Source organism: Macrobrachium nipponense, chromosome 35 (genome assembly GCF_015104395.2).
Source record: "Macrobrachium nipponense isolate FS-2020 chromosome 35, ASM1510439v2, whole genome shotgun sequence".
Classification (NCBI taxonomy): Eukaryota; Metazoa; Arthropoda; class Malacostraca; order Decapoda; family Palaemonidae; genus Macrobrachium; species Macrobrachium nipponense.
Window position 1 is genome coordinate 64,221,289 of NC_061096.1, and position 20,000 is coordinate 64,241,288.

A 20,000-nucleotide genomic window follows, 5' to 3' on the forward strand; every position below is an offset into this window, starting at 1 on the left:
CTGAACGCTGAATAAGGTGGTGATTGAATTACCCGTAAAAGATTCCGGGAAATGGATGGTAATTGAATAAAGAGAAGAAGTGATTCTGGGAATCACCAGGATCCGTGAAGTCCCTCCCTTTCAGCGGCGCCTTTCATGTTTCGCTTTATTCCGGTGTTTATCGCGGAGGTTGAATTCATAAGTTGTATTTTTTATTTGGATTTCATGTCTTTCAATAGACAATACCACAGGTATAATAACTGCAAGAGATCAATAAGTCTTGAAGTAATTCAAGGAATATATATTCAAATCATATTGAGGAAATTTCTCCAAAAAGTTTAGATTAAACGAAAATGATTAGTCTTTTATACAATCGGCTTTCAGAATGTGGAATAAACAACCTGTCCCAGTATTGATTGCAGTTATACCGCTGCACTCAATGTAGAATGTTGTTACTATGCTTATTTATCTTATTCTTTGGAGTTTGACCTTCGAAGATGCTTAATTAAACCACGACAGGAAACGGAAGTTCTAAGGATTCCTGGTTATCTCATTCCATAAATCAACGCCCTAGTTATCTCACTCCATAAATCAACGCTTTGAAGTATATGACAGACCTGAGTGTTGATCGTGGCGCAATTGTTGACAATGAGGTATATTATGCCAACAGAATGACATAAATTCTACTCATTACAAGGTGCAGTTCTTTATCGATTAATCAAATACCTTTAACGTGAAGCATTTTTATTTTAATCTTTGTTTTTCTGATATTTCATGTAGCCTTTTGTTTATGTTGCGAAATAAGTGAAGAGATGAAGTGATATATCCATGGCGGGAAACTGAATCCAATTTAATACAGTGAAAGGTTTTCAGCTTATTGAATGATAAGTTTTTCATAATAATAATAATAATAATAATAATAATAATAATAATAATAATAATAATAATAATAATAATAATAATAATAATAATAATAATAATAATAATAATAATAATAATAATAATAATGTCTTTTAAAGTTCATTAAGCGTCTCTCGACTTGCAAACTTGAATTCATTAAACACCCGGACCCAATATTTCTTAAAAATATGGTTGGAAGTCTTCGTCCTAAACCGACACTAATTAAGTAAGCAAATCACTTGAGATTCTGCGCAACTTGCATATCGGAAAACGAGCAAAATAGTCTTCTAATGAGCTGCGTCTTTTTTTTTTTTTATTCAATGGCCTGGAAAATGAAGAAATAAGTTCTTTAGTATTTGAGGATGTTTTTCTTGTGCTTGTTATCATATTTATAATTTGCTTGATGAATGTGTCGATACATTTGTTTTAATCTGTTATGTTACTGTTGACATTTTGTCTTCGAAATGCTCAGTGTTTTTTTGTTTTTGTTTTTCCTTACACATTTATGTATATTATATATTTCTAACATTATATATTTCTAAGTCTGATATTTTTCTTGTGTTTGTTAACATAGTTGTACTTTGCTTGAGAAATGTGTAGATATATATTTTAAACAGCTGTGTCTCTCCTAATCTATTTTCTTTCCATTGCCCATTATTCATCTCTTTATACATATTATTTATATATCATACAAAATTATATATAAATATATATATATATATATATATATATATATATATATATATATATATATATATATATATATATATAATATATATATATATATATATATATGTATGAATGTGTGTGAGTGTGTATGAAATTTTTTCTATAAAAGAGAGTTGTTCGTTCATGTAAGGAAGACATTAACGAACTGTAAATATATATTTCAATACCTCATAATTTTCATGTGTTGAAGATTAAAATCTCTTGTCAATAGATATTTTATGTATAAAAATACTCGGCCATAATTATGTTACATTTATAGTAAAACGTTACTTGAATCGTATATAGCATATAAACTACATTGTTAAATAATATAATGTAAACATCAGAAAAATGGCCAATTTTTACCAGGAATCATTTTATACACACACACACACACACGTATTTTCCCAGGTTCAATGAAACTCGCTTATAATCTGCAGTGCTTTGTATTTAAACAATTATACGCCTACATGTCTCACTTGTGTAAAGTGCGTTAATAACAAATTAAAAGATACTTCAAGCCATAAGAATTTCAATGCTTTAACACGAGTAACCTTTATCAGAGATGTTTACTAAGTAACAAAGGCATAATGAAATGTAAACATTAGAACTTGACTAAAAAGGTTAGGTAATTCAATGGGATGGAAACTAACACGAGAAATATATTGAGATTGTTGTTGCAATGGCTACTTTTACGAAACTCTGATCAAGGTTAGGTTATTATAACCTTATCAGCCTGCTGTCTTTTAGGTACCTCATTAGCATCAGAAACTTTGATGGACATGAATTACTTATTTTTTTTTTTTTAAGAATTTTTTGTATTATTTTTTATGTTTTGCTGGACACTTGGCAAAAAGTAGAAACAATTACAAGAGCTGGGAGAGTCCTGAATTTCTAGGGTCGTCAACGCCAGAGTCTGTCCTCCTGTAGAGATGAAAATGTTTCTGTTTAAAATGATAAAATAGATAGATTAATGTCAACAACGACTGGCAAAAGAATATTACCAAATGGCATATTTTCAAAAACAAAATCTGTGATAAATTATGCTGCAGTTGTCATATTTGTAATTGAGAGAGAGAGAGAGAGATAGAGAAGAGAGAGAGAGAGATAGAGAGAGAGCGAATAGGAGAGAGAGAGAGAGAGAGAGAGAATTGAAGATGTAGCTTGAACCAGAAATGCCTGCGGACAGAGTTTATGTAAATATAACAATGGCAGATTTTAGTATATAAAAAAAACAGGAATTTTCACTCTAGTTTTACGCAATGACAATACTATATATAAAAAAGTCATGGAACAAAAATTGAAAGTAGGAAGTTTCTATTTTTCTTTTCAGCGATTTGATTATCAGTTTTTATCTTCGAGACCAGAAAACTGTCAATTCTTAGATGGTTCAGGCCTGAGAGGTAGGGAATTACTTTGAAATTAAAAAGTAACAGAGGAGTAATAAGGTATTATGCCTAAGAAGGAAGGATGAAAATAAGTAGGAAGAAGTAATTCTGATGGAAAAATAAAGGGCCATTTTTACCTGTATTTCAAAAGAAACATACTGTAAACTTATATGTAGAAGCAAGAAACCAAGTATGATTTTAGATTGTAAGAATTTTTTGTGAGGAGTATAAATGTATAAATGCCGATTTTTGTATTAGAAGCTATATATATATATATATATATATATATAGTATATATATATATATATATATATATGGTATATATATATATATATATATATATTATATATATATATATATTATATTATATATATATATATATATATATATATATATATATAGATATATTTATAAATATATATATATATATATATATATATATATATATATCTATATATATATATATATAGATATAATATGATATATATATATATATATATACTATAAATATATATATATTATCTATATATTATATAATATATCATATATATATATATTATATACATATATATCCTATATATATATATATATATAGCTATATATAATATATATATTATATATTTATAATTATATATATATATTATAAATAATATATATATATATATATTATATATATTATATATTATATATATTATATTATATATAATATATATATATATATATATTACTATATATTATATATATATATCTATATATATATATCTATATATATTATTATATATATACTATATATATATATATTCATATATATATCTATATATATATATATAAAATTTTTTTTTTTTTTTTGTATATATATATATATATATATATATATATATATCTAATAAAAGGAGCCCATAAAAACACCAAAATATGAGAGAAAAGTACTATATTTCAGAGACTGCTGTCTCTCTCTTCAGGTATATATACCTGAAGAGAGAGACAGCAGTCTCTGAAATATAGTACTTTTCTCTCTATATTTTGGTGTTTTTATGGGCTCCTTTTATTAGATGGAATTCTGTTGTAACAGAACATTTTTAACCAGTCATATATATATATATATATATATATATATATATATATATATATATATATATATATATATATATATATATATATAGTATATATATATATATATATATATATATATATATATATATATATATATATATATATATATATATATATATATTTAACATGTATGTATACGAATAATGGTCACTTGCGTGCGTATGCTGTAGATGTATGCAGAAAACTTACTTTATTATTATCCACTGTAAAAAAATACATTAAAAAATGCAGCTTAGAGGATTTTTTTTTTTTCTTTTAGCCTAGTTATTTGGCGAAGTGGAAGCCGACTGACGTAACCTTCATTTACCACTGGACAGAGAAGACGACACAAAGACGGATAGTAAAAAAAAAAGGAAGATGAGATTCAGGGTAACGGAAGGATTAGATCTGGGAGGTTGGAAGGTTATAAAGAGAATCAAGATAAGAGTAACCCATAACTCTTACCTTAGGAAAAGCAAGTGCATCATCGACTATCCGTTGATTGGTATACAGCAACTCCACTTGCCGAAGCATCCTTTCTTATAACTCTTAGTGCCGGGAGGGCAGTTCAGTAAGCATTCACCGCCATTAGCAGTACACCATTTCTTGGGCTTGCAGTAAGCACAACACCATTTGGCAGTTTGCGCGCAATAAAACACAGGTGGGTAATTGGCGTTGGTGCACAGAGCTGCCCAGTAGCCCAGGTACCATCTCCGGCATTTCCGGTCGCTGCAGGATGGGCCTGTAAGGAGAAAGCGGGTATTGAGTGATGTACTTTCCCTTCGTTTGGCAACTTTGCAAGAGACCAACGAATCACCGTTTAATATACGCAACTGGGGGAACTCAGAGTCGCAGCAGCTGGTGGCCTATATAGAGCACAGCGTTAAGGACACAGGTATCTACAATAATGCTACAGAAAGACCTTATTGCTTTTTTTACTCATTTAAGTGTATTCGGGTGTAAATTCCGTGAAGCAAACCTAACGTGCGTTTTCTGATTGTTCCTTTTTTCTCTTTGTAACAAAGAGGTCAGTTTGATTACGAAAATATATCAATATATTGTTACTGTCAAGAACATGCAGGTGGAAATGTCAGAGACAGATCTTTATAATGCAATAATCGTTCAAGTCCTTTTCTCGCCCCCCCCAGGGGCTCTAGCATATTTCTAAGTATGCTGTGCAGCTCTCAAGCCAGACCATTTCTTACTAAATGAAATCAGCGAAAAAGGATGCCTTACTTCGACTTTGAACAAGGAACTCTTGCGCCCACGAATTTGAGACGTCACGCGCTGGGTGAAAGGGAAGGTTGGCTGACAGATCTTTGGCCTCCGGATCGTTTAGGTACTCTTCTTCCTCTTCATCATTTTCTTCTTCTTCGTCTTCCTCTTCGTCAATAAGATTATTCCTGGAATTTTTCAATTCACCTTCAGCCGTTTCTTTAACTACTTCATTTTGATCTGTATCAGCAGCAACTGACAGGAACTGAAATCAAAATACTAACATGAGTTTGTCACAAAGAAACTCGATTTTTTTTAATTCCTGCCCGACGATCGGATAGGAAGAATCGCTCACATTAGAGGTATGAATGTTAATGAAGACCTCTTTTCAGAGTAGTGTAACTGAACGGAACTAATACACACACTCTTATCTGCCTATCTATTTACCTACACACACGCACACTCATTAGATATATATATATATATATAATATAATATATCTATACTATATTATATAATATATATATACACATATATATATGTATATATATATATTAATATATATATATATTATATAATATATATATATATATATATATATATATATATATATGTGTGTGTGTGTGTGTGTGTGTGTGTGTGTGTGTAAAGTTTACTTAGAAAAAAAATGTGCTATTGGAATATTGGAATATAATGAGTTCTCATGGCTCACCGCACATATGGCGACCAAGAAGAGAAGAAAGGGTCGGTTCATCTTGAGGCAGTCAATCAATAACTGGAAAAAGTCAGTAAATATATTGTTAAAGCGTATCACAGGAAAACGTATTCACACATTTTACCAACATTCATGTATTAAAATGTTCTTCACTCAATCCCTCACTGAGCGTATGTAAACAAACGCTATTCCATAAAAATTACATTTCACTCGCTTTCTGGAAAGAGCCGTGGAACTGTCACTCTTTTATGAATTGATTTACTCTATTTTTTCTTGTATCTAAATTATATGGTTCTATTTGATTACAATTGCTTTTTCTCTCTTCCAGGGCAGTTTGTTTGAGACAGTTATCTTCTATAAAATCTATAGACAAGTATGTGTATTCTTAATGTTATAATTTTCTAGTTTGCTCTGTATGCTCACAAAATACCAAGAAAAATGAATTGTGAAGTTATAAATTTCTGTTAAATCTGAGGACCTTATCTCCACTGTTCTTTCTAGTCTACGTTTTCATTTCATATTTGCGGACAAATATAAGAAATTTTTACGTGAAATATAAATATATTTTCAAAGATTCAATCTATTTAACACTGTTCAGTTTTGAGAGGAAGATCTCTGAGGTTTTGAAAGTAGACATTAATCAATGGAGATTTGGCGTAGCACCAACACAGACGCATATATGTTGAAACTGGTCCTAAATTTGGTAAAAGTCTGAAAATGACACAACTTTAAATTTCGCAATCTTTCTTAAGTAGTAAGATAAACACAGACACTTATTAAACGCATGATATCTGATTGCCCATTAATGCATACACGAATATAGGCATATTAATCAAGAAAACTTACTTGAACTTTCATCGAAAATATAGAGTGGTAACCTGACAGGTATCACAAACCTGTTCAAGAAGAAGTCCTCTTCTCCAAGTACGAATGAAATTTAGGCGGTTGTTAACTTTTGATGATGGTAAATCTTACCTTGAAACGTAGCTTATATATAAACTCATTTAAGGAGAAACTTTTGATCACATCGTATGAAAAGGATATTTATCAAATTTTTGGTTTGCAGTCTTGACTTATCTGTTGAGAAAAGGGACTTTCGAGTGAGGAAGAATCCCACTGGAACATTACCTGGCCAAAGGGAAACTGAAAACCAGGTCTGTGTTCAGAGCTGATTTATATCTCATTAGTTGCGCGTAAGCAAATGTCCAGCTCAAGACGGCCAAGCAATTAGCATTTCTGTACGCGTATAACGAGCGTCGGTTAGTATTACTAAAAACTGATGATGCGTTGGCAGAGTGGAATTGGGAATAGTTATATTTACTGGGAAGGTTAGGACAAATACACATTACTTATATATATATTACACACACACGCACACACACACACACACACACACACACATATATATATATATATATATATATATATATATATATATATATATAATATATATATATATATATATATATATATATATATATATATATATATATATATATATATATATATATATATATATATATATATATATATATATATATATATATATATATATATATATATATATATATATATATATATATATATATATATATATATATATATATATATATATATATATAAGATGAGGATTAATTGTTCTAGTGATATATGTTAATATCATAATTTTTGTTTTTTTACTATATTTTTTCTTTCATTTGATATAACAGTTGCTAGATTATTATATCCTCATTACTTAATGTAAATTGTAATCATGATAGTTAATATATTACATATATCTTGAGGTGGAATGGGCTTTATTAATCTCATCTTCAAATAAACTGGGAGTTATTACTTCGCTGCTGGAACGTAACTGAGTGATATGTTATTTTGATCGGCGTTTTATGAAGTAACCGAGAGATTAATCTTCAGGCTGTTCTGTTATTACACGTGGAAAGCTAATTGGCAAAGAACACAGGTTTTATTGGTGTATTAGTAAGACCCAATAATTTTCATATATATATTAGGTTTGATTTCCTGTAAGAACTACGAATTAAGAAAACTTTAATTTCTTTTATGGCGTCAGTGAATCGGCTCTCTCTCTCTCTCTCTCTCTCTCTCTCTCTCTCTCTCTCTCTATCTGTTTCCTGCTTTGATAGCATTCCTGAAGGGTACCTCCACGCCAGGAACTGGAATGCGATGCAGTACTATATTCCAAGATTTTGCGAACCTGAAAAGTGAAATGGCATTAGAATAACAGCATCCCTTACAGGAAGATCTTATGTCAGGAGATACTATAAGTTTATAAGCCTTTTCCATTGAATTTATTAGCTTCAGGTGTGTTTATAAGGGTAGATACTTTGTAGAGGCATACAGAGAAGGTTTCTTTGAGATCGACCTTTTTTGCTTTGGTAAGGTTTCTTTTTTTTTTTTCTACAGAAGGACCTTGGGAGTGTTCTGTGCCTTACAGGTTTATAAGGGGAGTATTTCCTTGAGACAAACCACTTTAGATGTAAATACATATTTTTTTCTCCTTTGATGTTTAAGTAAGATGGGTTTTTATACGGTATTTCTTTCATGTTTTAGTTAGAAATCTACCAGGCTGATCCCTGTGGGTTCTTGTAAGTGTTATTCTTATAGGGAATTGGTCAAGCTTGCTTTAAGGAGGATGTAATTCTTCTTAAAGTACTCTGCTCTATTTTATTGCAACTTTTGTAGGTTTTATCGTTATTTGTTATCGTATTTCCATTTGCTTATAATTTTCCTTTTTGTTTAATTTTTTAAATTATAATTTTAAATACTGCAAGCTAATGGATTTTAAGGTATCGAACGCATATAGTATAATAATAATTACAATATTGATAATATATGTATGCGGAGTACACTTTCAAACAAGCGGCAGTGAATATTACTGTTGCATCAGCTGCGCTCAACTTCTTTCAACTTTTGCTCTCTCTTATGATTGCTTCTTCTCTCATTTTATATTGTGCCAGCAACTCTCCTGTGTTTTTAATCCTTTCTTCAATCGGCAAGTAAACATTCGTTGTTGGGAATTACTTCATTTAAAAGAATGTAATATGTTGTCAAGTTATTCAAGAGGTAATATAAGTGCTACATAATATAATATATGGAACGTTATTCCATATATAAAAACTAAAACTATGATTAATTAAAACCAGTGACCCAAGAGGTCAACCAGTTTGCTTGCAGGAATGTGATCAGACCAGATATGATAAAGTAGGCTAAGATGACGTGTTGTAATCAGTCAGTGTCTAGTTGCCGTCATCTGTGGTCATTCATTTGTTTTGTAAACTGTAGTCCAAGCTTCCTGCTTGAGACAACCACCGTGACCTGTAGCTCAAACGGCCTACGTGACTTGTAATCTATGTCATCTGTGTGTATGTTTGTATGTTTGAGCTACTGTCTGCTTCCTTTATGATTTGTAAACCAGACTGTAAGTCAAAATTCAATCAGCCATCATCATTAGAAGACCTGTCCAATTTTATCTGATCTTCATCATGTAGTCTCAGAAAATAGATATATTTTTTATACTCTATGTTTTCTACTAGAAACCTCACATCAGAAAGAAGATACTGAATGAACTTAGAAATTATCATCATGCATTGAAACATCTCCGTCGTCATAACCAAAGAAGATGCTGACTTCATAAATTATCATCGAAATCCAAGACACTCCAATGAGTATGGGAAGTCATAACAAACCGACCTTAGCGTAAAATTATCGCAGGTCTAAATAACCTCACAGGGCGCCTTATTATACAAAGGCATCAGCCCCATATATTGGTGGCAGCCCTATATATTGGTGGCAGCCTACAACAAAAACTCTTCAACGTCTTCCGAAGAATAATGAATAATGTATCATATCAGAAGTCAACGACGGCAAAAACAAGAGATTCTTCAAGTAACTTAGTATCATCGTTTAGTGAGCGTCTCCAGCAGTGCATACCTTCAAGAAACAAACCTGATGTGTCTGCTTCCTATGGCAGCGCAAGCTTCGTCCTAACCGTAAGAGATGTCTCATTAGAATCATTCAAGAAAACATCATTGTTTATTGAGCGTTTCCAGCACTTCAAGAAACAAACCGGACGCGTCTGCAGCATCGGATCTTCAAGGAAGAATCATCCAACAAACAAACAACGTGCACGGGGGAAACTCAAGCCAAAACCAGGGTCATCCGCTAAACAGAAAAGCGACACCAAGGCCGTGTCGTTATCGAAACGCCGTGACTTCCCACAAAATCAAGCTAAGTACAATCTTTTTTATTCATTTGGAGTAACTGAGTGTTTCCTTTGCGGGTCGAATTTCGATGTTCCTGTGGCTGAAGTTACGAGACATTGTTAATCTTACTTTTTACAGAAATTATCTACATCATTGGGACTTCGCTACTGCGAGTTTTTATCTTCGAGTTTCTGTTTCCAGAATTTCCCCTGAAATATCATAATCATATACTGTTTTAGTTTTATCATTTTGGGTAATTATTAATTCTGTACGTAACAAATCATATTAATCATTGAATATGCGTTTAAGCAGTGGACGTCTGTATTTATACAGATGCATGGATAGGGTCTTTAGGCACCCGTAGAAATCTGGATAAAATAGAGGTAGCACTATTTTGGGTCAGGACAATAAAGGCTCCTTTGCAAGGTCCCGATGGCAGTTTTAGCCTTGAGTTTTTTTTAGTTATATGCGTAAAAATCGAATCTCAATGACTCAATATGTCTGTAAAAAACTTTCATTAGGTTAACATACTTAACATTCATATAAACAAATTAACAAAATATGTCTAAATGTGCTGACCTAGATCCTTCACTATTTCAAATTTTAGCAAAGAATGAAAGTAAACCACAGCAAGTACATATAGTTAATAATAACGCAGTAGAGATAACTTGTTTTAATATTAATCGCTCAATTCATAATAGTTCAAGTCATTCTTATGTTCCTTGTTTTCTATGTAACCAACAGCAACATAATGCAAAAACACACAATACGTTGTCGATGATAATAAAGAGAAGAATCCTAATTATTATAAAAATAAATAGGTAAACAGTAGCCCTAATCAGAAACAAACAAATCGTGCTTCAGCAAACTTGGTTACTGTATCATCTAGTAAAACGGCCAGGGTCAGTCAAATCTGCCGAGTGTTGCAAGCAGAGCACATTCTACATAAGCGACTTTAGTGGAGGGGGGAGAGCGATTATTGGATCATTCATGCCAATACCTTTTTTAATTAAAAAGGAATTTTCCTATGAATCACACGACCGTATCAAGTAATCAGAGCAGGTTCTCGTAATTTTAATACAATAAGTTATTATAAGTAGTGGGTATTACGCCCGACTGTACGTGCCGTAAAATTAGAATATCAGCCATTTACAATGTTTTTATTCCTTTAGTCCTCGTAATATCCTGTATTTACGGACTCACCGTTTATTGTTCGAACATCCCTATTGAGAAGTCCGGAGTACAGCTTTCAGTAATTGGCAATAACAAGTTAATTGTCGTAGCATAACTCAGATTCAGTACAGGGCGGATAAGCGAATGCTTACAGATACTTTTATAGTTATAAAAACCATTGATCTGTATCTAGTGTAATTGTAGGATATCCATCTATGGGTATACAAAACATTATCTTACCTCCTGCCAAATAAGGCGTGTTATCAAAGGAAAATTCTATAAACCTTCTAACACATTAAAATGCATGTCGAACAAAAAGAGACAGATAATCAAATAATAACTTATATAGAGGAACCAATCACTTGTCTCATAAATCGTAACATTGTTCAAGCGACCAAACAGAATTCTCCCACACCCGCAGTCGCAGTTTGCACGTAAAATCTCGAGACGCATGCACCCTCGAATGTCTTAGTGCGTGTTAAAAGACTTTGCTGGGATCTGAAATTTTAATCCTTCCCGACACTCTGAAATATAACGATTTCCGCGAACAAAGCACTATACACGGTTGACTCACAGCAACAAGTTAATCTAGTGATCCACAAAACCTATACATATCGTGGATATGGAAGTTATAAATATCGCATTTTTTACTTGTCTGTAAATTTAATCACGCCCGACCAGTTGTGGATGAATCCCTCTTATACTCTATCTAAAGTAATATCTGTAAAGTCATTCGAGCAGAGGTGATTCAGCAGCAATTTTTTTATCTTTTATCTGAATACCAGGATGTTTCTCCACTAGCGAGTGATCTCTGGGGGAAAACGGATGTCACTGAACACAAAATACGGTCTAAGGACAAACATAAAGCTATATACATACCTTCGTATAGACTCCCAATGAAATTTCAAAATAGAGATAAATGACGAAGTTGACAAAATGTTAGTAATAGGAGTCATTAGGAAATCAAATAGCCCATATAATTTTTCCCTTAAACGTCATGCCTAAAAAGATCGGACTTGGCGTATCGGTGTAGATTTCTGTCGCTTAAACAAGGAAACGATTCCCGATCGTTTTCCGGTGCCATGTACCGACGATATCTTATCTTTGTTAGGTCAGAATAAATTTTTCACCAGCTTGGACTTACTTGAAGGCTTTCACCAGATACCATTAGCTATGTGAGTGTACCCCATACACCGCCTTCAGCACACTCAGGGACATTATCAATTTTTATGTATGCCTCCGGCTTACGTTGCACCCCAATTACATTCACCAGAATTATTAATATAGAGTTTGGAGACCTTTTTAGGGGATACCCTACATGCCCATATGGTTGGTCTTGTAATCTTTTCAAATACCTTAGAAGTACATTCACATAAACTAGAGCTAGTGCTACAGAGACAAAGACAAATAATCTCAGAGTAAAATATCTAAATGTGAGTTTTAAAAACCGAAGATGTTTATTTAGGTTTTATGTGTCTAGTCAAGGTCTTAAAGTACTCCATGGTAAGGTGTCGGCTATTCATAACTTTCCGGTACCTATTAACGTAAAAGGGGGATACAGCACTTTTGCGCTGTAGTGGGTATTACAATCGTAAGTAAATATGTAACTCTTCAATCATAGCTGCTCCTTTAACAGATCTTACGAAGAAGGGCATAGATTTATTATGGTCTGAAAAGCATCAACAGGCGTTCTATATCTTAAAATTGGAATTATGCAGCTCACCTATCTTAAAAATCCCTGATTTAAATAAGGAATTTTTTTTTATTGCAACAGATGCCTCAGACCAAGGGGTAAGAGGGGTACTACTTCAGCAATATGATAAACAGTTCTTTCCTATAGCGTTTTATTCACGTAAACTAAAGCCCTCTGAAAGTAAATATGCAGTAATAGGCAAGGAAGGGCTAGGTATTGTTAACTCACCAGTACATTTTAAGTTCTTAATCTACGGCTATCCTGTTAAAGTCCTTACTGACCATAAGTCCCTTACCGAGTTTTTCAAAGGCTTTAATCACAGTCCCAAAGGAACTCGGCGGCATTTGATCATTCAGGTCTTTGGAACCAAGTTAAGATATCTAACTGGGAAAGCAAATATCATAGCTGACGCATTATCCCGCAATCCCGCACCATCCTGCAAAGAACCATTGATTGGACTAAAAGATATAGAAACATCTGTGCCTATTGTTAAAACCGTATCTGAACAAGAAAATTCATTAACCCAAGAGATCGTGAACATTGAATACCTGGGTTGGAGCGCTGAACTGTTACAAACAGAACAAAGCAAGGGTCAGCAGCTAAGCAAAACAATAAACACTTCGAACGGAAACCCTAAAGCAAAAGTATATTTAAAGTATGTGTAGCAGAATTATGTAATCAAATGTAATATTATATGTAGGTCCGTGACGAGGAAAACCCGAAGAACACAGCAGGTGACTAACGACCAGGTAGGAGTAATAATCTCTTTCATACCAATCGTCCTAAACTGGTTGCATTCCATTCCATTACATGGTCATCCAGGGTTCTCTATTATGTTACAGAAAGCCAAATCACTATTTTACTGGCCTACAATGCTTACAGATATAAAAAGCACATAACTAATTGACACACGTGTCATGAAAACAAGGGACACACTAAGACACCTGTCAGTTTAGGGGCCTATCCCGTGCCAAATCAATCCTTGAAAGAATACACGTAGAATTATTAACAGAGTTACGAGTCTGACAGAGGAAATAAACACCTTTTAGTGTTAATAGTTGCCTTGACACGTTATATAGAATTAATAGCACTAAAAAAACAAACACCGCAATTGAGAGCGCTAGGAATATCTATGAGTGCTACATCAGTAAACATGGAATTCAACACATGATAATCTCTGACTCGGGTGGTGTAAATCAATAATAATTTCCTTAACTCATTGTGTGAATTCCTTTCCATTAAGAAAACCAATACCATATTTTATCACCCAAAGTCAATCGGTTTGGTAGAATGGATAAATAAAAAAGTGCCATTGTCCTACGAGCTACACTCGTGATATTGGATCCGAACTGGATTATAGCGGTTCTCGCGGTTTTAAATACCCTTATCATTCATATTTATCTATAGAAATGATACCGCAAGTAGCCTTATACGGTACGCCGCTAGAACATTTCCACATATTCAGGCCAACCATTAATTTATCAAATATAAAAAAAAGTATGGATACAAGTACGAGTCGATATAATATACTCCGTAAGAAGTTGGAAGGGTTACAAATTATAATGAAAAGGAATCACGATAAAATCAATAAGCAAAACGTAACCATATGCAGTAAGTGTTTATAAAATATCCAAATATATATGCGTAAAGGTTTGAACTCTAACTTAACACTTTAGTTTAGTAGTCCATTCAGTATTCTAGGGATATTAATGACAAATAAGCTAAAAGTTCAAACACATATCAAAACCTACTGGCATATTGTCTGTCCCAGTGGTTTATATTTGTAGTCAATGGGAAAAAAAAAAAAAAAAAAAAAAAACAAAAAAAAAAAAAAAAAAAGATTTTAAAGTCAGGAAGTCTAGAAGTGAAAATGTATATCTATGTGAATAATCCTATATGGATCTTACAGGGTAAATAATATATATAAAATTTGTATGGAAACCTTTTTTCATTAGTTTGATTAAGGAATATCTAATTTAACATAAGTAATTACATATATTTTACAATCTTGCAGGTTTGCAACATGAAACTAATATTATATTGTTCAATTTTGGTGCTGTTTTTTCAGACATTCTTCTCGTGTGGGTGGAGTATTAAAACAAAAAATATCCAATTTATACATGGCTATCATTTGAAAGTACTAAAGTCGTATTTATTACAGCGAGTAATGTAACTCTTAAGCTGGCTGAGAGCAATCTCCTGCCAGGTGATGATGTCATCAGTCCTAAAGGTGCCTGGCGCATTTTGCTGAATCATCACTGTTCCTTCTAACCCCAATAACCGCTTGCACAGGCTTCATCTGTAGTTGTGTGTTGTCTAGTGCTTACAAAACAAGTTAGCTGGAGAGAGGAATGCTTAGGTCATGAACTTCACATGTGGTTCATAGGTCACGGTGACATACATAGCCGTGACCTATTCTTATCCGTGGTGATCAATGCAAGCTTAGTTAATGAATCGCAATCGTTTTAAAATTGATGAACAAAATAAGCAAATAGAATTTCTATAACATCAAAATGAATTAATTTTTCTGAACCTCATAGACAATTAGAGTCAATAAATCAGCTTATGACATTGGTAAACGGACATTTAGAAGTATCAGGTCATGGGTATGAAAAATTTACTTGCAACATTAGCATATTACAATTCAAGTAGATCACATTCATGGGAAAATGTCACATTTTCTTGAAAAACCCAAAGTTTATATAGAAATTAGTTACACAGTGGGTTTTTTCGTAGCATCTCCTGCCTAAAAATTAACCTCAGAGGATGCGCGCGAGAAAATTGAATAGGAACCTTTCGTTAGGGGCACATAAGATCGGATTTTATCACAGCTTAATTTCAGTAAGCGTAGAGAATTACAGAATCATGATTAATATTTTCTTTGACTCTTATGTTGCCTGGCAATCTTACAAATAGCTCCGTTTCCCACTTCTTTGTCTAGTAACTTACTACCATTAATATCTAATTTTCTTTGGGATTCGTATTGATATCTGTTAATATGGATATTTTTACGGTCGTCAGAGACCTGGATAGGTTCACTCATTGTTATAATGCCATGGATAAAAAAGTTTGTACCGCTGACTCTTTTGAATTCCATAAAATATCTGCGAATTCATGTGGGTTAAGTCTAGTCATTAACGGCTTTCTCCCTCCCATATTTGGATGTTGTCTGAATTTACTTTGCCCTTGTGACAAGTATAATTTCACTTACAGGCTGATTAACGGAACCTGGTTACACCCTGCAGTACACAAGTTTCACATCGCATGCCCGGACAGATCGTCTACAACTTCAAAACCCGTTCGTCGCTGCGGACGACACCATCATAAGTGAACAAGCTTATTTCGTGGATTTCTTGGACCGACACCCGTATCCCGTCGTTAATCTTGTTTTTAATGCGGAATGCTCCGGCGGCTGTCAGAATTGACTACAAAGGGACATACTTCCTACAATTACGACCAAGGAGGATATTCAACTCTACGTTTGCTGGCACAGGACTCGTGCTGGGTATGATTTTATTCATCGCGAACGTATTCGTATGGCATAGGATGCAGAGAACAAGTATGGACGCAAAGTAGAACGTCGGACCCTGCCCAGGCAATTTCCCCTTGTTTTTAACCATTTGGAATTGGCTATTTCATTTGGCTATAGGTGGTTGTCTGGAACTGTGTAATGGACGAAAAGTTGTTCGAAACGCTAGTTAAATGTGCAGTGGGTATATCCTCGGTCATGTATTCCATATATAAAGTATCAGTAAAGGGTCAATATCTATATAACTATCATAGCTAAAGTATCAGTAAATAACAGAATCAATATATATCTGTGCGTGTACGCACTAGGAATCTATTTAAAGTGCACCTAGATTAATCACTTAGATTAGTCATTTATGTTAATCAGTTGTATTAAGTGCACATATATTGATTATAATTATATGAATCAATATATATATATATATATATGTATAAATATCAGGGTAGCCTATAATCAATCTGTTACCTTTTATCTTACCAATAACTGCAGTTAGTATATGTTAATGTATCAGTTAGTATATGAGTTAAAATATCAATTACTATATCAGTTAGTATATGAGTTAAAATATCAATTACTATATCAGTTAGTATATGAGTTAAAATATCAATTACTATATCAGTTAGTATATGGGTTAACGTATCAGTTACTATATCAGTAAATATATCAATTAATAAATCAGTTAATATATCAGTTAATATTTGATTTTTATCGCTTCATATATGATTTTTATCAGTTAAAATATGAGTTTTATCATGTTAATCTTTATGTTATGCAATTATCAGTAGTACATTAGTATTTTCTGTAGCATATGTATCTTAATGAGTTGAAGTGAAAAACTGTATCATTATATATCACGTGATCATTATTATTTACGAATATCATCAAATGCATATGTCTCATATCTTATTACATGAATCTGTATTTGTTTACACCATGAATTTTTTTTACTTATAAGTATTTTCTATATATCTATATATTCACATAGTGTCTGTATCACACTCCTATAAGTCAAATGCAAGTCAAGCTTGAGTAATATTCAGTGTTTGGTTTTGTAGCCGACCGAGCATTTATGTAAGTGCCACATAATATAATATATGGAATGTTATTCCATATATAAAAAATAAAACTATGATTAATTAAAACCAGTGACCCAAGAGGTCAACCAGTTTGCTTGCAGGAATGTGATCAGACCAGATATGATAAAGTAGGCTAAGATGACATGTTGTAATCAGTCAGTGTCTAGTTGCCGTCATCTGTGATCGTTCATTTGTTTTGTAAACTGTAGTCCAAGCTTCCTGCTTGAGACAACCACCGTGAACTGTAGCTCAAATGGCCTACGTGACTTGTAATCTATGTCATCTGTGTGTATGTTTGTATGTTTGAGCTACTGTCTGCTTCCTTTATGATTTGTAAACCAGACTGTAAGTCAAAATTCAATCAGCCATCATCATTAGAAGACCTGTCCAATTTTATCTGATCTTCATCATGTAGTCTCAGAAAATAGAGATATTTTTTATACTCTATGTTTTCTACTAGAAACCTCACATCAGAAAGAAGATACTGAATGAACTTCGAAATTATCATCATGCGTTGAAACATCTCCGTCGTCATAACCAATGAAGATACTAACTTCGTAAATTATCATCGAAATCCAAGACACTCCAATGAGTATGGGAAGTCATAACAAACCGAGACCCTGGTTAGTCCCTCCCTATAACCCCTCCACACAACAAAACCACTCACAGGCGACGTTCCTTGATTATCTCTGAGAGTTTGTAATTAGTTTCTTTCTACGGTAATTTTCTTTGGTGTTGGGGAACTAATTGTTAGCTTCTCATTAGAGTAGTTTTGATATGCGTTATTTGGACGTTTCCCAGTTCTTCTTCGTCATATTTTTCAACTTGGAATTATCAAAATTTTGCGGCCCCTAAGCAAGAATAATTTTTTATTTTTTGTTATAGATTTAACTGAACCGTACGATGATATTCTAGCATATAAGTTGCTTGCTTTGTTTTAGTATGTTTATGATGCTTAGCTGATTTGCCAATTAACTAAGCCAAGTGACGTTAGAAATGGTCTTAAGAAACAAAAGGGAGACAGAGAGAGGGTATGAGTCAGCTAATTGCCTTGATTAAGAAAGTGGCCAATATTTTGAGAAAGGGTTAAAGAAAATCTGCTAGTCGAGGTCTTCTGATTAGGCTCACCTGTAATGCTTTGTCGTTAAAAGAAACAAATTTGCTTTTAATTGCATAACACAATCCCGCAGTTCAAACTCCCTCAACATTAGGAAGAAACTAGAGTGTGAAGACTTTTAAACTAAAGCATCAACTTTCACAACAACATCAACAAATATTTGTTAAACCTATAATCCTTGCTAACAATGATAATAATGGCTATAAAGGTATGTTATAAAGTTCCAGAAGTATTTTGTCGGTTTCTCTACGTCGTTCATTAAGCACTCAAAGCTCATATTTAAGAGAGAGAGAAAATTTTCTCTTCTCGAAATCCACTTTCTGGACCAGCGATCATTATGTAGTTAATTTACATTTTCATATTGGAAAATGAGCAAAATAATCTTCTAATGAGTCAAGACTGATTTAATGGCCTACAAAAACGCATACATGATTTATTCAGCGTTCTATGATGTATTTTCTTGTACCTGTTAACATAATTACGTGGCCGTTTCGTTAGGAGGGGTGTGAATGTTGAAAGTCTATTCTTGCCAAAATCTTTTCCCCGTCAGACGTTAATACATTTCTGTTAAATTATATTTAACATTTTTTCACTGGGTTTCCAGAGTTAATCGCGTCTGTATTTGCTAATATTTGCCGCAGTTTTTAATACCAATTTCATTCACCTGCGACGATTTATAACTCTAATAACGGAGTTATAAATGCTTCTTATTTAGGCGAAAACCGTTTGAATTCTGATGCATTCAATTAAGGAACCGAGTGTTTATTTACATGATGACAGAATGCATACTTCCTGCTGCATCTTGATGCTTAGAAGGAGGGTACCATGTGTATACCACGTAGAGATTTGTCTAGTATTAAAAAAGGTCCAGGAATTATGTATACGAGTTGTATATATATATATATATATATATATATATATATATATATATATATATATATATATATATATATATATAGATATATAGATATATAGATATATGGATATATATATATATATATATATATATATATCTATATATATAGATATATATATAATATAATATATATATATATATATATATATATATATATATCTATATATATCTATATATATATATATATATATATATATATATATATAATATATATATATATGTATATATGTATATGTATATAATATATGTATCATGTATATATATATATATATATATATATAT

The 20,000-nt window shown here is 32.5% G+C and overlaps 1 protein-coding gene and 2 long non-coding RNA genes across 5 annotated transcripts in view; 2 read left to right on the top strand and 1 right to left on the bottom strand.

The window, feature by feature from the left end:
* Positions 1-4,538, top strand: part of LOC135208870 (uncharacterized) — a 231,619-nt gene extending 227,081 nt beyond the window's left edge. Inside the window, exon 5 of the long non-coding RNA XR_010313234.1 lies at positions 4,348-4,538. This is a non-coding gene — a long non-coding RNA (uncharacterized LOC135208870). The remainder of the gene's footprint in view (positions 1-4,347) is intronic.
* LOC135208868 (uncharacterized) overlaps positions 1-7,129 on the bottom strand; it is a 35,900-nt gene extending 28,771 nt beyond the window's left edge. Inside the window, exons 1-5 of one of the 3 annotated variants that reach the window (XM_064241453.1) lie at positions 6,894-7,129; positions 5,995-6,057; positions 5,304-5,547; positions 4,533-4,809; positions 2,379-2,511 (exon numbers count right to left, since the gene is read on the bottom strand). In XM_064241453.1, the coding sequence (XP_064097523.1) occupies positions 4,559-4,809; positions 5,304-5,547; positions 5,995-6,036 (537 nt within the window). In that variant the 5' untranslated portion in view covers positions 6,037-6,057; positions 6,894-7,129 and the 3' untranslated portion in view covers positions 2,379-2,511; positions 4,533-4,558. Of the gene's footprint in view, positions 1-2,378; positions 2,532-4,532; positions 4,810-5,303; positions 5,548-5,994; positions 6,058-6,893 lie in introns of those variants that run through there. The other 2 variants (XM_064241454.1, XM_064241455.1) reach the window with 2 other exon arrangements.
* LOC135208871 (uncharacterized) overlaps positions 6,324-20,000 on the top strand; it is an 81,270-nt gene continuing 67,593 nt past the window's right edge. The window contains exon 1 of the long non-coding RNA XR_010313236.1: positions 6,324-6,370. This is a non-coding gene — a long non-coding RNA (uncharacterized LOC135208871). The remainder of the gene's footprint in view (positions 6,371-20,000) is intronic.